General features: G+C 47.6%; 1 protein-coding gene across 1 annotated transcript in view; it reads left to right on the forward strand.

Moving 5' to 3' along the window:
• The first annotated feature begins 6,793 nt into the window (after nt 1-6,793).
• TMEM88B (transmembrane protein 88B) overlaps nt 6,794-24,686 on the forward strand; it is a 604,987-nt gene continuing 587,094 nt past the window's right edge. The window contains exon 1 of the mRNA XM_069610125.1: nt 6,794-8,946. Within this exon, the coding sequence (XP_069466226.1) occupies nt 8,677-8,946 (270 nt within the window). The 5' untranslated portion in view covers nt 6,794-8,676. The remainder of the gene's footprint in view (nt 8,947-24,686) is intronic.

Below are 24,686 nucleotides of genomic sequence, written 5' to 3' on the forward strand. Positions count from 1 at the left end.
TTATGCGCAATTGCGTAGCCGCATCAGAACTACTGACGTCACGCCGCGCATGTGCATTTGTAAAAAACATCTGAGAAACTAAGGATTATATCCGTGGCCGTGTCGGAGCCTCTGACGTCATGCAGCGCATGCGTAATTGTCAAAAATCGAAAATTAATGCAAATAAGAACTCATGACAATTGCTACCAAATGTGTCTAAACTTCGGTGTACATTCTAAAATGGATGTCAAACTCCAAGGGTAAAAGAAAAGAAGAAACATGGTAACTGCCATGCCTGTGGGTGATGTTTACAAATATTTATTTTACTGCTACTAGTGACATCAATTACTGTACGCAGCTAATAATATTACTTTTCGATGGAAATTGATGTATAAGGAGCAAGAAAAAATCTCTAAGGAGTCTGGATTGACCCGGATGATATGTTTGTGGTGAAAAAAGTGAAATCTTAATTTAGAATAGTGCAATTCACTTAATAACTTGTAGTCCCTAGGGCGGATAATATATGGTAAAACCTGATGTAGGTGTTTTTTTTTGGAGGGGTGACAGAATGTAACATTTCATAAGTATATTAGCCAACTTTGTAAAGAATCTAATCATGTTTGTATGGTCCTCCTTATGCTGTTCCAGTCTAGGATTCACAATCTTTTACAGAATATGAACACATGCATTTTACAAAGATATTGTTAGGTTCTTATGACACCGAAAAGAGTAATCATGTTAACAGCTCAAACATTGTTTCATTTCTATCTATCTAACCATACAGGATGAGGTGAAGGCTAGTAAGACCTCATTTGTGAATGGTAGAGTTGCCTGAGTAATGCTTAAAAGTGTTTCTATTGTATGCTCGTGTTTATAAAAATGAGCCCAGGTAATAATCCTCATTGATCCCTTGTGGATTTAGTGAGTCAAGTTGGTGAATCCAATATCACTCTCTTTGGGATGGTCTTTTTTGTAAATCTCCCCCTCTTCGGAGTGGGTGTAGTACCTCAAGTATTACTACCCTCATTTGGGCAACATTGTGGTGATGGTCTCGCAAATGTTTATAGACGAGTGATTTAATGTTTTTTGTCCTGATGTTGGACTTATGTTCCGTCCATCTTTCTTTAGCTTTTCTAGCAGTTTTTCCCACATAGTATTTACCACATGGGCACCGTAACGCGTAGATGACATTTTTAGAATCACATGTAGCATACTGTTTGAGGGGAAACTTCTTGCCGGTATTTGCATGTCTAATGTGATTTCCCTTGATCACATTTGAACAATGTTGGCAGTTGAGGCAGGGAAAAGTCACATTCTTTGGTTTTCTCAGACAAGTTTGTGTGGGGGATTTTTGTTTCTCTGCTTTGATCAATCTGTCTCTGAAGTTACTGCCCCTTTTGAATGCTAAAATGGGTGGTTCTGGGAATAGTGTGTTCAATTGAGGCTCAGCTTTGATAAGGTCCCAATTCTTGTAAATTATCTGTTTAATTTGGAAGTTTTGGCTGGATTATCTCAGCAAATGTATTAGGTTGGTCTTTGTCTTCTTCGGTTTTGGAGCCAAGAGGACTTCTCGGCTTTGTGATTCAGTTCTCAGTATTGCTTTGTCCACAAGGTCTTGAGGGAAACCCCTATCTGTAAATCTAGGTTTTAAAATTGCGTATTCATCCTGTAGTTTTTCTGTATCAGAGGTAATTCTTTTGAGTCTTAGAAGTTGGCTGCATGGTAAGTTGTCTTTGAGATGTTTGGGATGAAAACTGTGGAAGTGGAGGGAACTGTTCACGTCTGTAGGTTTTCTGAAGATCCTGTTTTTGAGACCTTGGTTTGTGATTTCAATTGTCATGTCCAGGAAGTTAATGGTTGGTTTTCCAATTTCAATAGTAAATTTGATCCTATTGTTGCAACTGTTGAGGTATTCCCAAAAGAGTATAAGCTCTGTCTCTTTGCCAATCCATATACCAAACACATTGTCAATGTATCTCAGCCAGCTTTTGATTTTGTGTTTCCAAACCGGATTCTCCAAAACAAAGGTACATTCAAAATTGTACATGAAAATATTAGCATATGGGGGGGCCACCGATGAGCCCATGGAGGTCCCTGATGTCTGGAGATAGTACTGATTATTGAAACGGAAATAGTTCTTGTATAGAATAAGATTGATGAGTTCAATTGCAAATGTTTTGTGGATATTGATCTCTTCATGTTTCAATAGAAACCATTCTAAAGCTTCAATGCCTTGGTTGTGTGGAATGGAGGTGTATAGGCTGCAGACATCCATGGTGAACAGTAGAAGATTGGGTTGATCTGTGTTAATTTATCTGATGGTTTGCAAAAAATGAGTGGTGTTTTTGAGGTAGGTCTCTGTCTTCTGTATCAAAGGTTGTAAGGCTGTGTCCAAATATATTGCCTGGGGTCGAAAGATACTATCTGTCCCTGCTACTATTGGCCGTAGGGGTGGATCAGATTTTTTTTTGTGAATTTTCAGCAGTCCATAAAAGACTGGCGTCACTGGGTGTTTATTGATCGAGTAATCACGTGGTCTTTCTGTAATTCAATCAAGGTCAGATGCTTCATCAATTACTTTTTGATGGTTTCTTTAATCAAAAGAATCGGGTCCCCGTCCAATTTCAAGTATGTATCTTGATCTGATAATAGTTTGTAGCATCCTGCATTGTATAGGGTTGTATCAATGATAATGAGGGCACCCCCCTTGACTGCCTGTTTGATTGTGAGGCTATTATCAGCTGCTAATTCTTTAATGATATTTAACTGATGTTTCTTAATGCTTTTTTATTGGCTTTGGCATATTTTAAGCATTTGAGTGCTTTTGTGGTTTTAGTTTTGAATAAATTCACCAAAAGATGATTAATTTGAGGGTGAAAATGGCTTTTTCCTTTCATTTCCAAATATGGTGTACTCTTTCTTTCTTGTGTGTCTTCTGCCAAGTAGTCGAAGAATATTCTCAGTTCCATCTTGCAAGCGAGTTTGAATAGAATTATTTCTTCTTCGAATAGGCTTGTGATGTATGTTGGAATAAATTATATTCCTAGATTCAAAGTATCCATTTGAGATTGTGAAAGTTGTTTGGATGATATATTGATGACTATGGGTTCTTTCAGTATCTGTTTTTCTGTCTGGGTTTTCTTTTTACCTCGTCTGGCTTTCTGTCTCCTAGAAAAGGTTCCGTGTTGGTGTGGCTGTTATGCTTGCAAATGTTGGTGGTGTGCTGGTGATAGTTGGAGCTGGGCTTGATGTACCACTTGTTGACGGTCTTTCTTCTATTGCCCCACTGGTGACTTCGCTGCTATCAGTGTTGGTGTTATTAGACGGTTGTTTGGGAGGTCTGGCTGGCGTAGGAGTGGGTCTGTTTCTATTGTAATGCTCTTGCCAGGAGTAGACAATACCCCGTGCGTAGTCAAGTGTGTCCCGTCTAAAGTTCCTAATCTTCAGCTGTTCAATTTCTTTTTTGTAACTGTCTAATTTCTGATTGGTATCCTCTAAAATTGCCTGTAATTCAGTTACAGTTTTCAATTTGGACAGTTGTAATGATACTTCATCAATTTCATGGTTAATCTCCGTCAAAGATTTTGCCAGTTTTTCTATAGTAAGTAGCATGAGATCCAGAGAGCATTTATTGAGTATCTGTTCCCAAAGTTTTATACATTCTTTAATGTCTTTACAAAGTGTAGGGCGTAAATAAACCTGCAGTCCTCTTGGTATTCTCTTGGCTCTAAAGTATTGCGCAAGTGTGGTAGCGCAATCTCCCTACGTATCAGTCTTTCCAATCTCTGGATTAGATTTTGAGGGTTATCTGTGCTGGTAATCTCTTTGCTGGTATCCTTAATAAGACCCAATATTCATGTGTCTTCTTAATACAAAAATGCCAAGGTAGTTGCTGATTTGTCCGTGAGGGTATTCATTTTTGAAAATTACATTTCTGGTGGTTGAGGGTGCTGGTGTTCAGTAATGATGCCAACCCTGTTAGGAGAAAACTACAATCGAACCAATGTATAACACTAGGCACATCTATCTTTAGATGAGTATTGGTGATGATTTTAGGATATTGTAGTTAGATTTTTTTTAAATAATTTTAAAACTATTTAAGGTGCGGGGGAGAACGTCTCAACGTTGGCATCTGGGTTGGAAATTCCATGAAAAAAGGTGGATGTTCCCAAACTGGGGAACTCACGTCCCCTGCACACTGTCTAATATCTGCATAAACAGGTCAATAATTTAACCAAATGGTGTATAATACCTGGGCAATAGTAATATTGTCCAGTATCACCAAATGTAACTATTTAGATGTTATTTTTATAAACTTTTTATATATAACATGTGAAAACAATTTGACAAAACACAAACATTAATAAATGACAGTCTTCAAATTTACCACAAAAGCTTGAGATTTATTATTAATTGATGGCCCAACGCGTTTCGGGAATTCACTCTTCATCAGGGGCAGAATAGATATTTCAAAATGTCTACAAAAGTAAAAAGTTAAAGCAAACTTAGTAATTAAGTGTACCACAATTTTATACTTCATTCAGTACTTCATGACAATTAATATCACATTAGTTTCCTATTAGATAATTTTATTATCCTGTAATGTACTCATATACGTATTTGTCGCCTTTAAGTCGAAATATTCAGATTAAAGGATACACTATAAAAACACAATGTCAGCATCTTTAAAGTCCTTTATTTTTTAGCTCACAGTTTTATGTAAATACCTTCCAGCAGTACATGGGGTCCATGTACTTCTAACACACTTTGCTCCCGTTTTTGGTAAGAGTATAACTCATGACTATACAGTCTCCTATTATGAAACAAATGTGTTACAAATTGTCATGACGTTTGCAATGATGTATATGAGTACATTACAGGGGAAGACAGTTATCTAATAGGAAACTAATGTGATATACATTATCATGAAGTACTGAATGAAGTATAAAATTATGGTACACTTAATTATAAAGTTTGTTTTAACTTTTTACTTTTGTAGAACTTTTGAAATATCTATTCTGCCCCTGATGAAGAGCGAATTCTTGAAACGCGTTGGGCTAACAATTAATAATAAATCTCATGCTTTTGTGTTAAATTTGAAGACTGACATTTATTAATATCTGAGTTTTGTCAAATTGTTTTCACATGTCATATATAAAATGTTTATAAAAATAACATCTAAATAGTTACATTTGGCGATACTGGACAATATTACTATTGCCCAGGTATTATACACCATTGGGTTAAATTATTGATCTGTTTATGCAGATATTAGACAGTGTGCAAGGGTCTTGGGTTCCCCAGTTTGGGAACATCCACCTTTTTTCGTGTAATTTCCAACCCAGATGATAAGGTTGAGACTATCTCCCCCGCACCTTAAATAGTTATAAAATTGTTATTTAACAAATCTAACTACAATATCCTAAAACCATCACCAATACTCATCTAACGATAGGTGTGCCTAGTGTTATACATTGGTTCGGGGAACAGAAACTTCTCAAGGGAAACCATGTTTCACTTTGACAGTGTATGCCATCCCAGGAGTGCTCCCTCAGCTCAAGAAAGCAACGGAGGGACTGCTCAGTGTTTACACACAGCTTGCTCGGCTACATGGGTGAGAGTACTAGTGGATAGTCGCCCCTTCGCGTATTATGGACAAGCCACCACGGACCTTGCCTGCCCGGCTCCCAGACTAGAGGGTGATGGGTCTAGTGCTGGAGAGAGGGAGTCATCCAGACGTAACCTGGCCTAGATTGCATGAGCCAACACTCTCTCCCAATCACTGAATATACCCACAGCACATCCTCTAGTCTATTCAGGATCATGCCAAATTGGGGCGACATTGGGGTCACAGGTGAAAGAAGTGACGAATCTTTGGACCATGAAGACCCAAATGGGCAGAATTAAGAGAGGGGAGATAAGAGAAGGGCAATACAATACCTCAGGGGCACAACAGCAAGTAAAAATGAGCGCAGGCTGGCATGAACATCAAAGCAGAGTTTTCTGCACAGAAAGAGTGAAAAATGCAGGGCAAACACAAGTCGAGGGAACACACGGGTGGACAACATCCACGCGATTATTTTCAGAAGCCTGACGATGCTGTCCCCTGATGAACCCATTAGGATTAAGCAGTGCTGCACCCTTTGCATGCGGGTCGTGCAGCTATGATGGCCGCACACAAACTGCTCATCCATAGCCAGTGCTGGAAATGGGCCTCGGTTTACATGCAACGGCGTTCCGGCAAGAACAGTTTTGCCGGAGCAAAGCTCCATCTTGTTCCGGCCCAGTAGCTTCCCTGTCCGTAGCTCTAGATGGCCTCGTATTGGCATTCTGCTATACAGGACATCTTTTCTTACAAAGTCATATTTTATAGGAATTCTGCTCTCTTGCCAAATGCTTATTTGTCCTGTGCACGTTCTTAAATTAAGGTAGATAAATTGAATGAAATGTGCATATCTCACTTTGTCAATATATTCTCTTCCTATGACGTTACTTCCAATTGTGGATGTGAGGGTCCCCCTTTTAGGAATTGAGCCCATGGCAAAAGTTCAGTATGAAAGCACCTCACAGCCTGGGAGATAGTGGGGGCAACATCGGTAGAGGAACGGTAAAAAAAGGACTAGACGGTAATCTCTCTATAACTGCAACGCAAAAACCAAGTTAGAGACTAGATACATAGCCGAAGGTGCTTGGCGGTCCATATCTGTCTACAATGCCGCTGTAATAGCGCGCACTAAACACCGCGTAGCGGGCGATAGACTGCCTCTGAGCCGTGAAAGGGTATTAGCGCCGGGAGGGTGCACAGGTGCAGCGCGCTCACTAAGTGAGCACAGCGAGCGCCGCAGCATCAGCACCGCATCGGCAGCGGGGAACGCCCATTGGCTCTCGCGGGCAGAGAGAGCTTCCAAGCCAGCGGAGGAGCAGCAGATCCAGTAGAGGGTGTGGGCCGGGAGCGATGGAGGGGCTGCGCTGAGCATCTGGAGGCTCTCGGAATACGTACAAGTCTCCCCCTTGGCCCCGCGGTCCTCCGTGATACAACTCCCCCACGGGCACGGCATCCCTCTTCCTGGCACAGGTCCCCTTTCCCGACATCTCTCCTCTCCCGGCGACAGCCCAACTCATTGGCATAGCTCCTCAATTGCAAGACTCTCTAGCACAGCTAATCTCCCTGCTACGGCTCAACTATTTGGCACAGCTTCCGCCTGCACAACTCCTCACTCTGGCACAGCTCCCCTTCCTGTCACAGCTCAATTTCTTGGCACAGCTCCTCACTGGCACAACTCTCCCTGGCACAGCTCCCCTCCCTAGCAGAGCTCAATTCCTTGGCAAACCTCCTCGCCTGCATAGATCTCTCTGGCAAAGCTCCCCTCTTAGCACCTCACTCGCACAGCTCCTCTAGGCCACAGCTCCCCCTCTGACACATCTCCGCTCCCTTGCACATCTCCCTTCCTGTAAGTCCTTCCCTTTCTGGCACAACTCCTGCACCCGCGAAACCCAGTTGTCGGATAGCTCTCCCCCCCTTAGCACAGCTCCCGTCCCTGGCAGAGCTCCCTCCCTGGCACAGCACTTCGCTCAGGCACAGCTGCCATCCCTGGCACCCCCTAATTCCATCCACTCCTGCACAGCTTTCCTTTCTAGCACCAATAAGCTTACCACCTTTCCCCTCTTGGACACAGCTCTCAACACTGACACCTGCACACTCCATAGAACCCTCGAAACTCCCCCCCCCCCCCCCCCCCGCCGCCCCTTGCGCAGAACCTCTAACTGGCACAGCTACCCCTGTGCATAGTTTCCATCAATACCACACCTTCTGTCCTGGCTGAGCCCCCTCTCCGCGCCCGCTCTCCCTCTCTCCCAACGACACCTTTGATCTCCCCAGTACGGCCCGCCTCTCTATCACGGGTCCCGTCCCTGCAGTAGACCCCCGCCCTCGCATAGATCGCCTCGCCGGACCGACTCCCTCCCCGAGACCCGCAGCATCCGAGTTGGCAACAGAAGGACCCGGAGCACCTGTTCTGCTGCAGACGATGGGGGCTAAAGTTTCGCGGGAAGGGCTGGAGGCTGCGAACCAACCTTGAGACGCTTGACCTCTGCGCTTCTGTGGCGGGATCCCGAGAGGATCACTAAGGCTGGGGGCCAGCGTTCGAGGAGCGGAGCTGGACGTCCAGAGAAGGGGTATCGACCCGCAGTAAGAGAGCTGCCGTGCTGGGATCGTGCTCCTGAGCGAGTCCGCCTGTTGCCTGTTAGCCCGCGAGCGTCGTCTGCGGCCACCGCACTGCCAGCCACGAAGCGCCTAGAAACGCTTCATTCATTCACTCTGTCGGTAAAGAAAAAGAACAATACGATAGAAAATAAGGACATTTTATTTCATTGGAGGTGTCCACGAACCCAAGCTCCTTCGAGGACAATGTCAGTCTCCCGAATAAGAAAGACACCTTCAGCAAACTTCTGTCCTGACGTCTGAGGTCATCTGAATGTGGGGTCAGGCGAGAAGCTTGACAAGAGTTTCACTCAAGGGAATAGAAGCTTGACAAGGGTTTTGACTCAAGAGTAGAAGGACGCGGAACAAGGTGAAGTAGGAACAAGTTGGAAGGGCGGTCAATATTGGAAAAAAAAGCCAAGAGATTTGGACAGAAACTACCTTTCATCTCGGTGGTTTTCACTCATTTTGGTCCATTTTAATACCCCTCCACCAAGATGTCAGACCAGGAGATTGAGGACTTTGACGTGGACAACCTGTCCGACACTTCGCGCATGATCCCTGGCCTACCACCCTACAACATGGAAGACCAGCTGCTGCCCATGGAACCGCGCAGCACCCTGGGCTGCTGGGCCTGGGCCCTGCTTGTCTCCGCCATGAACGCCCTAGTCTTCCTCCTCAACTTCACCTTCATGGTGCTGGTCTTCAGCGTGGTGCTCCTGCCCACCATCGTGGTGGTCTACTTTGGGTTCAAATGCCACTCTAGGGTGAGTAGCTGCAGCGCTGGTCATGCTCGCACGCACGTCTCCTTAGCTCTGTGTGCTGCTGGCAGGTAAGGGGGTATCTGTGAAGCGCACATGGCACACTGTCGCCTCTAGGAACCTTTAGAGATGTTGATGGGAGAAGCTGGATTGGCGCACAGGATAAAGTCCCCCGGAGCAGTGGCAGCCAGCTCACATTATTTATCATTGTAGCTATCACTGCAGCCCAAGCATGCTCAGGGGGGAGACTGCCAAGGTCCTTCCACATGACTGGGTCAATAAGAGAGCAGCGGAAGTAATCCTGCACTGCCCCTGGAGAGAGCAGTGAAAGACATTAGATTCTCCGCTGTCAGGAGAGAGGAGAGGAAGCTGTCCTGCACTCCCCCAGGAACGAGCACTGGAAGCCACCCTCCTCTGTCCCATACAGGTGAGACAAGTGGAAGCTGCCCAGATACCCCAGGGTTTGGTGTGCTTTGCAAATAATAAACTAAACTAAATTACTAGCCCACACCCTGGTTAGAGTAGTAAAAGCCATCCTACTCTCTCTCTCATCTAGGAAAGGGTGGTGGAAGATGCCCTACTCTCCCCCACACAGGCATGGCAAGTGGAATCTGCCTTACTATCCCAAACCCTGGTAAGAGTAGTCAAAGCCATCATACTCTCTCTCTCTCTCATCTAGGAAAGAATAGTGGAAGATGCCCTACTCTCCCCCACACAGGCATGGCAAGTGGAAGCTGCCTTACTATCCAACACCCTGGTAAGAGTAGTCAAAGCCATCATACTCTCTCTCTCACCTAGGAAAGAGTAGTGGAAGGTGCCCTACTCTCCCCCACACAGGCACAGCAAGTGGAATCTGCCTTACTATCCCACACCCTGGTAAGAGTAGTCCAACCCATCATACTCTCTCTTACCTAGGAACAGTGGCGGCTGGTGAGTTTGAAACCTGGGGGGGCGTACATTTCCCCGGGGCAATATGTGAGCTCGCGCGCGCAGCGCGCCAGCCCACCACACCTAGAAGGGGTGCAGGGGGGTTTGTCCCCCCGCAAAATTTTTTGAAAAATGCCAATTTACTGTCCAAAAAACCCACCGAAATATGACAAAAAGCATTAGGTTTTCCATACTAATGGTGGTACATTACTGGTACGTGTGCAAGTGTGACGGTGTATTTTACAGCAGCTTGTATTGAGAATAGCTGGTACTATGGTGTATGCATAACGAAATTCATTATATACCCAGTAATGATGGAAACATATATGTTTGTCATGATGTGCCTTATGTGGCAATAAGGAAAGAGTCAAGAAGCTCTCCCAGCCGAGCCGAGCTAGGAAGGCCTCCGGTGGAGGAGGGAAGGTGTGTCACGCATGTATGCAATTATTCTGGCATAGGTGCAGCGTGCCGAATAACCTTGTCAAAGCAATCCCGATGGTGTAAATTGCCTTGTGGTAATGGGGGCTGCTGGTGGGTAACACTAGGTGCACAGTGCCTGCTCGTAATGCAGTGCAGTGAAAAGAAGTGCAATATTATTCAGCAGCTAAAAAGAGCACAGCACTAAAACTGAAAACAGCGTCTAGCACTACCATCAAATGGCAGCAGCAAATAGCACTACCAGCAACCCCTAGAAGTGCACACTACTGCAACCAAGCACCAACCAGCATCCAGAACTGCCATCAGCCCCATGAAATACACTGCACAGCAATCTAGCAGCATCACTATCCTCAAGCCAAGTGACCAGCATTGCCATTGTGCTCCAGCAGCACCACAGAGCCCACTGCCATAGTTAAGCACACCCGTGGGGCACCGCCGGGGGCCCAACATAAGCAAAATGCATACAATGGTCCCTGAGCAATAAAATGACCAGCCACAGGTCGGTGCCACTGCCACCCCTGCACAGGCGCACACAAGTACCCAAGGAGACTGAAGCTCAGGCCAGCATAAGCAAAGTGCATACCTGAGTAGCCACGGGTGCAGTGCCACCCCAGAAAAGGAGTCCATTAATGTATTAATAATACATTTGCCAGCCCAGCTGGCTCACTGGCGGAGATGCTGCATTTTATGTTTAGGCGCTAACAGTACATTGCGCAGCACTGCAGTCCAAGGCACAACGAGAATTAATCGGCCATGCAAGAAAGTTTTAAAAAAATCATATTATGTACCAGAATTTTCGGCCATAAACCCTCAAAATCAATGATACATGACAGGACCAGCCAATAGTATGTGCTGCATTCACAGGTAGAAATATTTCATACATTTGAACCAATTGAATTGATTGCAGTTCTGTGCTCGGGTCGTTCATGCACTTGGCACTATTTGCAAAGTGATGCATTTGATATTTTGAGGTTCTGCTTCCTGGTGGAATCGGCGCTATTCGAGCACTCACCAAGCCAGTTCCAGGTGCCACGACTCGGGAGAGGACTGCGGGCCAGGGAGTCAGTCGTCGTTGTCGACTATGCAGATTTTGGGGGTAACGGCCTGGAACTGGCCCGGTGAGCACTCGTTTACTTTGTTACGGTAACGCAGTAAACAAGCACTCAAGCCAGTTCCAGGCACCACGAGGAGAGGACTGCGGGCCAGGGACCACCGGACCGGTGCAGAGTAGTGGGGGCAGTGGGGCTGGCAGCGAGGCTTATCTGCTGCGAGGTGGGAGGGCTAGTAGAGACTAGGGGCGAAGTGGCTCAATCAAGCAAAGTGGGTGGGCGAGATAATACACCACCACCGGACCCCCATTGCAGACTTGCAGTGTATGCTTCTCCCTTGTATAAGCTTGTAGGCCTGAACCTACAAGCTTACAAGTTTAAGCATACACTGCAAGTTGCAACTCTGCGGCCCACACAAGTACACGACCAGCATTGTGCGGGCCGCAGCGCATATTCAGGCAGGCAGGATTCTCGCAGTTACTATTAAATTAACTTACCTTTGCGAATCAATCTGGACTGGACTCCGTCAGGGGGAGGGCAGGCAGCAGGCGAGCAGAGACAGCATGTCCGGTGACCAGTCTCGTCTGTGGATGGGCCTAGTCCCTGGCTGGAAGAAGTCCACATCGACCAGCAACAGGGCTTGGAGAGAAACAACTAGAACGGAAGGCGAGGCACCGTGTGCCCATGACCCGACTCCACCCACCACACACCAAACGGATTGTCATTGGCTGGCAAACAGCCAATGAGAATCCATCCATAATCTGTTGTTGCTATGCGTGCTCCATAGCCCACAAGGAGGAGAGGACACTCTACGCTGTTTGCGTAGAATGCCAAGAGTGCAGGGCCACCCCTCCAGCGCCCCGCCAGCTTCTTGAATGGGCGAATGGTTACGTAGAGTGCGTGGAGCTACAAGCTCCACGCACTCTACATTGCCGAAAAGCTACTAAATCGGGACGCGCCCCGCCGCAGTAGCAGGCCTGGTGGGCCCGTCCAGCAGCCCAGGCTGCAAGGCTGCAGAGCGGCAGATTAATAAATAAATAATTAATCTGCCACTTTGCACAGGTTTTAAATGTGTAAGTTAACTTTAAGAAGAGAAAGAGAGACTCTCTTCTCTTCTTCTTCTCTCTGTGGTGGGGGGGCGGCGCCCCCCCGCCCAATGTAAGCAGCCGCCACTGCCTAGGAAAGAGTAGTGGAGGTGCCCTACTCTCCGTCACACAGGCACAGCAAGTGGAATCTGCCTTACTATCCCACACCCTGGTAAGAGTAGTCAAAGCCATCCTAGGCTCTCTCTTTCACCTAGGAAAGAGTAGTGGAAGGTGCCCTACTCTCCCACACACAGGCATGGCAAGTGGAAGCTGCCCTACTATCCCACACCCTGTTAAAAGTAATCCAAGCCATCCTACCCTCTCTCTATCATCAAGGAAAGAGTAGCGCAAGATGCCCTACTCTCCCCCACACAGGCACGGCAAGTGGAAGCTGCCCTACTATCCCACACCCTGGTAAGAGTAATCCAAGCCATCCTACCCTCTCTCTCTCTCTCTCTCTCTCTCTCTCTCTCTCTCATCTAGGAAAGAGTAGTGGAAGATGCCCTACTCTCCCCCACACAGGCACGGCAAGTGGAATCTGCCTTACTATCCCACACCCTGGTAAGAGTAGTCCAAGCCATCCTACTCTCTCTCTCTCACCTAGGAAAGAGTAGTGGAAGGTGCAATACTCTCCCCCACACAGGCATGGCAAGGGGAAGCTGGCCTACTATCCCACACCCTGGTAAGAGTAATCCAAGCCATCCTACTCTCTCTCCCTCACCTAGGCAATAGTAGTGGAAGGTGCCCTACTCTCCCCCACAGGCACAGCAAGTGGAAGCTGCCCTACTATCCCACACCCTAGTAAGAGTAATCCAAGCCATCCTACCCTCTCTCTATCATCTAGGAAAGAGTAGTGGAAGATGCCCTATTCTCCCCAACACAGGCACGGTAAGTGGAAGCTGCCTTACTATCCCACACCCTGGTAAGAGTAGTCAAAGCCAACCTACTCTCTCTCTCTCACCTAGGAAACAGTAGTGGAAGGTGCCCTACTCTCCCCCACACAGGCACGGCAAGTGGAAGCTGCCCTACTATCCCACACCCTGGTAAGAGTAATCCAAGCCATCCTACTCCCTCTCTCACACCTAGGAAAGAGTAGTGGAAGGTGCCCTACTCTCCCCCACACAGGCACGGCAAGTGGAAGCAGCCCTACTATCCAACACCCTGGTAAGAGTAATCCAAGCCATCCTACCCTCTCTCTCTCTCATCTAAGAAAGAGTAGTGGAAGATGCCCTACTCTCCCCCACACAGGCACGGCAAGTGGAAGCTGCTCTACTATCCCACACCCTGGCAAGAGTAATCCAAGCCATCCTACCCTCTCTCTCTCATCTAGGAAAGAGTAGTGAAAGATGCCCTACTCTCCCCCACACAGGCACGGCAAGTGGAAGCTGCCCTACTATCCCACACCCTGGTAAGTGTAATCCAAGCCATCCTACTCTCTCTCTCACCTAGGAAAAAGTAGTTGACGGTGCCCTACTCTCCCCCACACAGGCACGGCAACTGGAAGCTGCCCCACTATCTCACACCCTGGTAAGAGTAATCCAAGCCATCCTACCCTCTCTCTCTCATCTAGGAAAGAGCAGTGGAAGATGCCCTACTCTCTCCAACACAGGCACGGCAAGTGGAATCTTCCTTACTATCCCACACCCTGGTAAGAGTAGTCAAAGCCATCCTACACTCTCTCTCTCACCTAGGAAATAGTAGTGGAAGATTCCCTACTCTCCCCCACACAGGCATGGCAAGTGGAATCTGCCTTACTATCCCAAGCCCTGGTAAGAGTAGTCAGAGCCATCATACTCTCTCTCACCTAGGAAAGAGTAGTGGAAGGTGCCCTACTCTCCCCCACACAGGCACAGCAAGTGGAAGCTGTCCTACTATCCCACACCCTGGTAAGAGTAATCCAAGCCATCCTACCCTCTCTCTCTCACCTAGTAAAGAGTATTGAAGATTCCCTACTCTCCCCAAAACAGGCACGGCAAGTGGAATCTGCCTTACTATCCCACACCCTGTTAAGAGTAGTCAAAGCCATCCTACGCTCTCTCTTTCACCTAGGAAAGAGTAGTGGAAGGTGCCCTACTCTCCCACGCACAGGCATGGCAAGTGAAAGCTGCCCTACTATCCCACACCCTGTTAAAAGTAATCCAAGCCATCCTACCCTCTCTCTATCATCTAAGAAAGAGTAGTGCAAGATGCCCTACTCTCCCACACACAGGCACGGCAAGTGGAATCTGCCTTACTATCCCACACCCTGGTAAGAGTAGTCCAAGCCATCCTACTCTCTCTCTCACACCTAGGAAAGAGTAGTGGAAGGTGCCCAACTATCCCCCACAGGCACGGTAAGAGGAAGCTGCCTTACTATCGAACACCCTGGTAAGAGTAGTCAAAGCCAACCTACTCTCTCTCTCTCACCTAGGAAAGAGTAGTGGAAGGTGCCCTACTCTCCCACGCACAGGCATGGCAAGTGGAAGCTGCCCTACTATCCCACACACTGGTAAGAGTAATCCAAGCCATCCTACCCTCTCTCTCTCTCATCTAGGAAAGAGTAATGGAAGATGCCCTACTCTCCCCCACACAGGCACTGCAAGTGGAATCTGCCTTACTATCCCACACCCTGGTAAGAGTAGTCCAAGCCATCCTATTCTCTCTCCCACACCTAGGAAAGAGTAGTGGAAGGTGCCCAACTCTCCCCCACAGGCACGGTAAGAGGAAGCTGCCTTACTATCCAACACCCTGGTAAGAGTAGTCAAAGCCAACCTACTCTCTCTCTCTCACCTAGGAAAGAGTAGTGGAAGGTGCCCTACTCTCCCCCACACAGGCGCGGCAAGTGGAAGCAGCCCTACTATCCCACACCCTGGTAAGAATAATCCAAGCCATCCTACTCTCTCTCTCACCTAGGAAAGAGTAGTGGAAGGTGCCCTACTCTCCCCCACACAGGCACGGCAAGCTGAAGCTGCCCTACTATCCCACACCCTGGTAAGAATAATCCAAGCCATCCTACTCTCTCTCTCACCTAGGAAATAGTAGTGGAAGATGCCCTACTCTCCCCCACACAGGCATGGCAAGTGGAATCTGCCTTACTATCCCAAGCCCTGGTAAGAGTAGTCAAAGCCATCATACTCTCTCTCACCTAGGAAAGAGTAGTGGAAGGTGCCCTACTCTCCCCCACACAGGCACAGCAAGTGGAAGCTGTCCTACTATCCCACACCCTGGTAAGAGTAATCCAAGCCATCCTACCCTCTCTCTCTCATCTAGTAAAGAGTAGCGAAGATGCCCTACTCTCCCCAAAACAGGCACGGCAAGTGGAATCTGCCTTACTATCCCACAACCTGGTAAGAGTAGTCAAAGCCATCCTACGCTCTCTCTTTCACCTAGGAAAGAGTAGTGGAAGGTGCCCTACTCTCCCACGCACAGGCATGGCAAGTGGAAGCTGCCCTACTATCCCACACCCTGTTAAGAGTAATCCAAGCCATCCTACACTCTCTCTATCATCTAGGAAAGAGTAGTGCAAGATGCCCTACTCTCCCACACACAGGCACGGCAAGTGGAATCTGCCTTACTATCCCACACCCTGGTAAGAGTAGTCCAAGCCATCCTACTCTCTCTCTCACACCTAGGAAAGAGTAGTGGAAGGTGCCCAACTCTCCCCCACAGGCACGGTAAGAGGAAGCTGCCTTACTATCGAACACCCTGGTAAGAGTAGTCAAAGCCAACCTACTCTCTCTCTCTCACCTAGGAAAGAGTAGTGGAAGGTGCCCTACTCTCCCACGCACAGGCATGGAAAGTGGAAGCTGCCCTACTATCCCACACCCTGGTAAGAGTAATCCAAGCCATCCTACCCTCTCTCTCTCTCATCTAGGAAAGAGTAATGGAAGATGCCCTACTCTCCCCCACACAGGCACGGCAAGTGGAATCTGCCTTACTATCCCACACCCTGGTAAGAGTAGTCCAAGCCATCCTACTCTCTCTCCCACACCTAGGAAAGAGTAGTGGAAGGTGCCCAACTCTCCCCCACAGGCACGGTAAGAGGAAGCTGCCTTACTATCCAACACCCTGGTAAGAGTAGTCAAAGCCAACCTACTCTCTCTCTCTCACCTAGGAAAGAGTAGTGGAAGGTGCCCTACTCTCCCCCACACAGGCGCGGCAAGTGGAAGCAGCCCTACTATCCCACACCCTGGTAAGAATAATCCAAGCCATCCTACTCTCTCTCTCTCACCTAGGAAAGAGTAGTGGAAGGTGCCCTACTCTCCCCCACACAGGCACGGCAAGCTGAAGCTGCCCTACTATCCCACACCCTGGTAAGAGTAATCCAAGCCACCCTACTCTCTCTCTCTCACCTAGGAAAGAGTAGTGGAAGGTGCCCTACTCTCCCCCACACAGGCATGGCAAGTGGAAGCAGCCCTACTATCCCACACCCTGGTAAGAGTAATCCAAGCCATCCCACCCTCTCTCTCTCTCATCTAGGAAAGAGTAGTGGAAGATGCCCTAGTCTCCCCCACACAGTCATGGCAAGTGGAAGCTGCCCTACTATCCCACACCCTGGTAAGAGTAACCCAAGCCATCCTACTCTCTCTCTCTCACCTAGGAAAGAGTAGTGGAAGGTGCCCTACTCTCCCCCACACAGGCACAGCAAGTGGAAGCTGCCCTACTATCCCACACCCTGGTAAGTGTAATCCAAGCCATCCCACTCTCTCTCTCACCTAGGAAAGAGTAGTTGAAGGTGCCCTACTCTCCCCCACACAGGCACAGCAAGTGGAATCTGCCCTACTATCCAACACCCTGGTTAGAGTAGTCCAAGCCATCATACTCTCTCTCTCTCTCAAATAGGAAAGAGTAGTGGAAGGTGTACTCCCCTTGACCAGTAAAGTCTAGTGGAAGCTACCCTCCACCCCAACAGGTCCTTATACTCTCCTGTCCCAGGAGAGAGTAGTGGGAGTCACCATTCTCTTCCTCGGAAAGAGTAGTGGAAGCCATACTACACTCCCCAACAGGACTTCCTACTCCCCTGTCCCAGGAGACAGTACTGGGAGTCACCCTTCTCTTCCCTAGAAAAGAGTAGTGGAAGCCAACCTACACTCCCCGACCGGACGTCCTACTCCCCTGTCCCAGGAGACAGTAATGGGAGTAACCCTTCTCTTGTCCTGAAAAGACTAGTGGAATCCATCCTACACTCCCCAACAGTACCTCCTACTCCCTTGTCCCAGGAGACAGTAATGGGAGTCACCTTCTCTTCCTCAGAAAAGAGTAGTGAAAGCCATCCTACACTCCCCAGCAGGACTTCCAACACCCCTCTCCCAGGAAACATTAATGGAGTCCCCCTCTATTCCCTGGAAAAGAGTAGTGGACGCCATCCTACTCTCCCCTACAGGACTACCTACTCCCCTGTTCCAGTAGAGAGTAATGGAAGTCACCCTTCTCTTCCCCAGAAAAGAGTAGTGGAAGCCATCCTACACTCCACAGCAGGACTTCCTACTCCCCTGAAACAGAAGACAGTAATGGGAGTCACCCTTTTAATCCCTAGAAAAGAATAGTGGAAGCCATCCTATGCTCCCCTACAGGACCCCCTACTACCCTGTCCCAGGAGAAAGTAATGGAAGTCACCCTTCTCTTCCCCAGAATAGAGTAGTGAAAGCCATCCTACACTCTCCAGCAGGACATCCAACACCCCTGTCCCAGGAGACAGTAATGGGAGTCACCCTCTATTCCCTAGAAAAGAGTAGTGGAAACCATCCTACACTCCCCCACAGGACCCCCTATTCACCTGTCCCAGTAGAGAGTAATGGAAGTCACCCTTCTCTTCCCCAGAAAAGAGTAGCAGAAGCCATCCTACACTCCCCAGCAGGATTTACGACTCCCCTGTCACAGAAGACAGTAATGGGAGTGACCCTTCTCTTCCCTAGAAAAGACTAGTGGAAGCAATCCTACACTCCCCAACGGACCACCAACTCCCCTGTCCCGATTAATGGGAGTCACCCTTCTCTTTCCCAGAAAAGAGTAGTGGAAGCCATCCTACACTCCCCAACAGGACTTCCTACTCCCCTGTCCAAGTAGACAGTAGTGAGATTCACCCTTCTATTCCCCGGAAAAGAGTAGTGGAAGTCATCCGACACTCCCCAACAGGACTTCCTACTCCCCTTTCCCAGGAGACAGTAATGGGAGTCACCCTTCTATTACCTAGAAAAGAGTAGTGGAAGCCATCCTACATTCCCCACCATTACCTCCTACTCCCCTGTTCCAGGTGAGAGTAATGTTAGTCACCCTTCCCTTACCCAGAAGAGTAGTGGAAGTCAACCTACTCCCCAACAGGACCTCCTACTCCCTTGTCCGATTAATGGGAGTCACCCCTCTCTTCCCCAGAAAAGTGTAGTGGAAGCCATCTTACACTCCCCAACAGGACATCCTACTCCCCTGTTCCCAGAGAGAGTAGTGGGAGTCACCTTTTTCCCCTTGAAAAGAGCAGAGTAAGCAAACCTACACTCCCCAACAGGACCTTCTACTCCGCTGTCCCTGGAGGTAGCAGTCGAAGCCATCTTCTCTCCCCACCAGGAGAGCGTAGGGGTTGCCATCCTACTCACACTCCAATGAGGAGGGGAAATATGGTACTTCTTCTCTCGAACTGCAGGGGATAGACAGATGGTGGCATTCTTGCACCCAAACAGGGGAGAGGAGTGGAATCTACAAAATTAGCTCTTAAACTCCCAAGTCTGTTCAGCCAACAGCACAGATAGAGATAACTCGAGACTCTCAAGTCAGTGGCGTGTCCAGACTCTTTTGAATGGGGTGGCCCAAGTGGGGCACTGACTTATGCAGGGGTGGCATGAGGTACGAGCACACACACACATAATGATCATAGTTTAGGATAATGGGGAGGCCAACCAGATTAAACCGTAGCACCTACCACCCCAGGCACTGACTCAGTTTAGTTTGGTCCATGCTGGAGATCCAAGCCGCCGGCCTGTGCAGAGAAGCGCAGTGGCGGGGAGCGGCACACTGCTTGTCCACACTGCTTGTCCTGAGCGACAAAGAACGTGAGAAGTTCTGCATACGCCATGAATATGTAATGTGCTGAAAGAGTAGCTGGTGGCCCAGATTCAGAGCGATGCAGAGCACCACATCTCTGCTGCAATTTACTGCAGCACAAGTATTGGTGTGAGCTAATGTGAAGAGCACACACTGGAACCGGCACTGTCTCTAGGCGCTTGAGTCAAATTAGTGCCTTCTATAAAGTCAAATGAAGTCTCAAAATTAAGATGTGTTAGAAAAGCCGCTCAAGCTTCAAGAACTGCTATAATCCATGTGGCAGCAGCAGTGCAGGCTTCGCTCATACCAATACCAGGTACTGTAAAGGCAACAGTAGTGCAAGCTCCTCGCTCAGAAACAATGTAGTTCATATCGCAACAGTAAAAGTGTCCCTAACACACCGGATTAGACTAGTACAGCAGGCTGCACGGGTCGTTTGAACAGGGAGTGTAACTTACATTTCACACACAGGCAGCACATACAGTACAGACAGCATGGGAGAGAAATCACTATGAGACTTATCAGAAACTGCACAGGCAGAAGTTGCGTGAACTCCTTTACTATTGTACAGGCATCAGTATTGCAAGGTTCTCCATTACACCCCGTACAAGAGCAGTACAGGAAAAATCAATCGAAGCATCGCTCTCCCACAGAACAAGCACACTACTATAAGTCGCAGTGCAAGGTCCCCAAACAAACAGTGCAGGGAGCAAGAGTGCAGGCTATTAAAACACACAGGCCCAGTATGATACATGCATGGCCGCCTAAGCACACAGCATGGGCGCAGCGCAGGCATCCACCTGCAGTACAAGCTTCTCTCTCATGCAGAATAGGTACAGCACTGGTAGCAACAATGCAAGCATCCTGAACACCAGCTCCACCTTAAAAGTGTTTGCGGCCCAGGTACAGATGCATTTGGCCTCCCCCAAACCAAAGCAACAAAGGGAGCCAAAAATCTCTGGTTGCCTCCCGATCACAGAGGATGGCTTCATAGGCTGGCCTGGCGACGTTCAAACTAACCATGGTATCTTCCCTGAGCCCCTTACTCCATGCTGGATTCAGAGTAATAAACCAATGGCATTTCAGTGGCAAATGCAAGAAGTCCATGATGAGAGCTTCTTGTGGTGTAGCATACATACAGGAAGAGGTGTTGTTGGGAGGGTCTGAGGGATGCTACAACCCTGGGTCTTTTGGTGTAGCCTTGGATAGAAGCTCAGGGGCTACAACCAAACGGCTTTAGCTAGCCCCGAATTCCTCCAGTCCTGAAATTAGCGGAGCCACAGAACTTTTCTAGACCTAGCATCACCCCTGGGCACAGGGCACATTTAACAATAGCAACCATGAGGGAGGCATAGCGGCTGTTGCATAGATGCAGAACACACTTCAGTACCCGTATGGAAAGGGTACGCATACTCTGACATAGACACAAAGTTCACATAAGCAATCTCCGGATGTACGCGTGCTCAAGCATGGATGCGGGAGACAGTTAGGAAGCCACAAACCTAACAGGGAATAGGACAGAGCATGTGGTCCAGAAGTAACCGGAAGGGTGCACGTAACCGAACAGAGTCTGAGAAAAGGACAGAACCGTGGCTTTCAAGTGGTGTTATCATGAGTGAGCCAACACACACATGACATTGTCGTTCTCAATATATAAATGGTCACTATTATTATAGGTGAAACCCCTCTGTAGCCAGTGAAACCGTAAGTGAGGCTTTTTTGAAGCGCATAACCCGAGAACTAAGTCACTCTTAGGGATTGCGAATTCAGAAATATTAAGAGACGATCAATTTTGACATATTAAGTAATATAATATTAAATTTGATGAACAGAATAATATATTTTGTATAAGTGGTGAAGCAGAAATGTGATCACAGCCTGCAATTTTGGCAATTGACAACATTGTTTCCCAGTTCTCGTCATACAACTAGATGCAAATAATTGTGAATGTTTGACTTTTTCGAAAAGCTAAAGCAAAACCCTATTTTATAGACTTGACACGGAAAGTATATAAATCACATAATAAACCATCATGACATTTTAAAAAATAAATCCTCACACTATCATGTGATGTACATGGGACATGCATATAGCTTCCTTGTGTCCATCATAAATGCAGTTTACACGTTGACCAGAATCCTAAGTGATGTGAGCCTAAACATTGTAATCTGTGTTTTACTACTGTATTGTAAAGATTTAAATACATCAAACAAAAGAAACTGTGTCATAACATCACCCCGATGTAGACTTTCTCCGGTGCCTGCTTGTTGATTGTGGTTTATGATGTGAAGAAGAACATTTGCGATTGTAGGAAATGTCATTATTTTGCTGAAAATAAGCTTCACAGAGGCCTGTAGAATATCCCCTGCCTATGGCCCCTTCCACTTAAATGGCCTACATGAAATGAAAGCGTGGTTCATGGATGGGAGGCCACCAGAATGTGAGAAGGCAACATTTTTCAATGAAGACAACACAGTACTGTATAGTGAGATAAGATGATCTCTCTAGGGTCACAGTATTGATCAGTGGCACAGCTGGGATATGGGCCTCAAGTTTTTGATTACACTGTTCGAAATGTGACTTGATAACCATCTTTGATGACTTATACAGTATGCTTTTCACTGGTGATGGTAAATATATTCCAATGCTGGAAACTGCTGCCCAGTTTTTACAATCCTCCCTTGGGAGGCCTTCCTTAGACACACATCGTAATGAAGCCATGTTCGATTTTATAACTAGCCCTTCCAGGTGCACCTCTGTTGTTACTGTACCATAGTGGTGTTATGATCCTCAACATTTATATGCTGAAGTTTATTAAACTCTGAGAAAAGCCTGAGTCTCCCTCGCTAATATTTAGAACTGTGTTCTCGCATGTGAACACATGTCTCTGAAACTAGTGCTTAACTGACAGAGCTATCTTCTTAACCATTGAGGCACTCAAAATTATCAATGTGCATTTCAACTTTGGTTAGAGCACTTGATAAACATACTCCCCGAAAAAGGTGAAAACACACCGCAAATTGTGCTGTAGTGAAGAAAGTGTATGTACTCGAGTAAACACGAACACACTACAGGAATAATTGGTCACATTGAGCTTTAAGTGTCAATAGCCACCCAGCGGGATCAGGGACTTAGCAGCACACTCTCCAATATCATCACTTGTCTTATTTATGTTTAACAAAAAATATGCTCAGAATTCGTGCATCAGGATGCCAGGTGGGGACCTGGGGCATGAACCCCTTTTGCTCATACATTGAGACTGCTCTGCCGAACACACGAGTTGGCAAAAGCAGTGCAAGCAGCCCTCCCACGTAGAATATCTACATCGCAGGCAGCAGAGAGGTGGGCACTTCCCGTACCCAGACATTCGGTACAACATGGGCAGTGGCATTTCCCAGACGTGGGGCAGGGAGTGGACTGGGTGCTTTACACGTGTTCCTTAAAAAATGATGCAGCCTCGTGCAGCACCATTCCTCGCACAAGCAGAGGCAGCAGTATAAACACGAGTGCTTTAAGTGGACCAGGGCTAGCTGGGGCAGAGCCCCGGCAGACTCCAGAAAGGACCCTTGTTTCCTGTATCCAGCTCTCCTCCTGTTTCAGAGTACAAAGCCATCAGCAGCAGGCAGCACTTTCATTCAAGGAGCCCCTGGTAAAGCATTGCACCATGTGGCTCCTTGAAAGAAAAGGCTGCCTGCTGGGTGTGAGCTGGGACACACTGGTGTCACACCTTTGGTATGCCCAGCCCCTTCTTTTGTTTAAAAGGAGGGGTTGGGCACATGGGCACACCGAAGGTAATAATGCCACTGTGCCCCTGCTCTACTTCTTTTACCAGCCCCCTCCCCTTAGGCAAGCAGGGCTCTCGATAGGGGGCGTGGCCTAAGCAAACCCATACTTAGGCCACACCTCTAATGAGAGCCCCTCCCCTCAATTTCTAATCCCACTTAAAGCACTGCTAACACCACCCACAAATGCACAGCACACACAGTCAGAAGTGAGCACGATCATCTCCCTCTTTCTCTCTCTCACACACGGCCAACAGTGCTGTACAAGGAACCCTCACACTGTACGGGTGAGCCCTCACACGCAGTCTGTACGCATCATGCTCCGCTGTGGTGCATAGTGTTTCCCCAGGCACGCGGCACATGCGCAGCATTCCTGTACAGAGTTCCCTCACACGTGCGCCACGTGCTTGGCACGGGCAGCAGGCTCGGACCGGCCTATGGAGCAATAGGCCCATGGCCGAACCAAAAACACAAAATGCTGGTGTGGGCCCGTTTTTTTGGGCTACCTTTTTGGCCAATTTGGGCCATTTTGATGAGTTAATTCACTCTGTGGCTAGTAGTTTTGACCAGTGTTGCTGAATGGATATTCTTTAAAAAACTATCTCATTGTTTACTATTCAAACAGTGTCATGAAAGGAATGAATTGCCATTTACAACTGTGGGACACTTTTTCATTGGTGCCTGAGACAATTTTATGGCCCAGTCCGACCGTGACGGGCAGCACTGCTGTGTGTATGGCCCCCTCACACTGCAGGCAGTGTAATGCACAGGCAGGCAGCAGTGCCGAACAAGGATCATCACCTCCCCCCCCCCCCAACGCACCCGCACACACGCAGCATAGACGAGACGAAGCCTCACGCTTCTTACGCGATGTCACCGTCTGAATGCTGGCAGAGAGCCCCGCTTGTTTCATGCGTATTTAATTCATGTCAAGTTCTGTACATCACACACAGTAGGACGTATTTTGTCTCTTTCTAGGCGTCTCATTGACAGCTTTCAACATTCCATGAACATGAGGTGAGACCGCCAGAAAAAAAATAAACCCCTATTCATGAAAATCTGGGGCAAAAATATCAGGTTTTACTATTTATAAACCATCTACACTATAAAGCAACAGAAACAGAAACATGTAGCACTAACATACAAAAGCAAAAAGGGGAACTCTGCTCGAGAAAGGAGACTTTTTAAAATTCAAAATCCGGTTGGAGATAACGCTGTAAAATCTATAGAAATGGCGCAGGCGATTAAAGCTGGGGACACCCTCAGTCTGAAAGGCAACGTTAAGCACTTCTATATGTGTACCACGGTAAGTGCTATGGTAGACTCGATGAACACTTGTTGCTGTGACTTGGAAATACATAACTAATTCAGTCGGTTACTGATCGTCCCCGCCCCCCATCACCCCATTCAACATACACCACAATCAATAACTGGGGCCCGACCAAGCTCTT

The sequence above is a fragment of the Ambystoma mexicanum genome, chromosome 8, assembly GCF_040938575.1.
Source record: "Ambystoma mexicanum isolate Mex_15411 chromosome 8, UKY_AmexF1_1, whole genome shotgun sequence".
In the NCBI taxonomy this organism is placed as follows: domain Eukaryota; kingdom Metazoa; phylum Chordata; class Amphibia; order Caudata; family Ambystomatidae; genus Ambystoma; species Ambystoma mexicanum.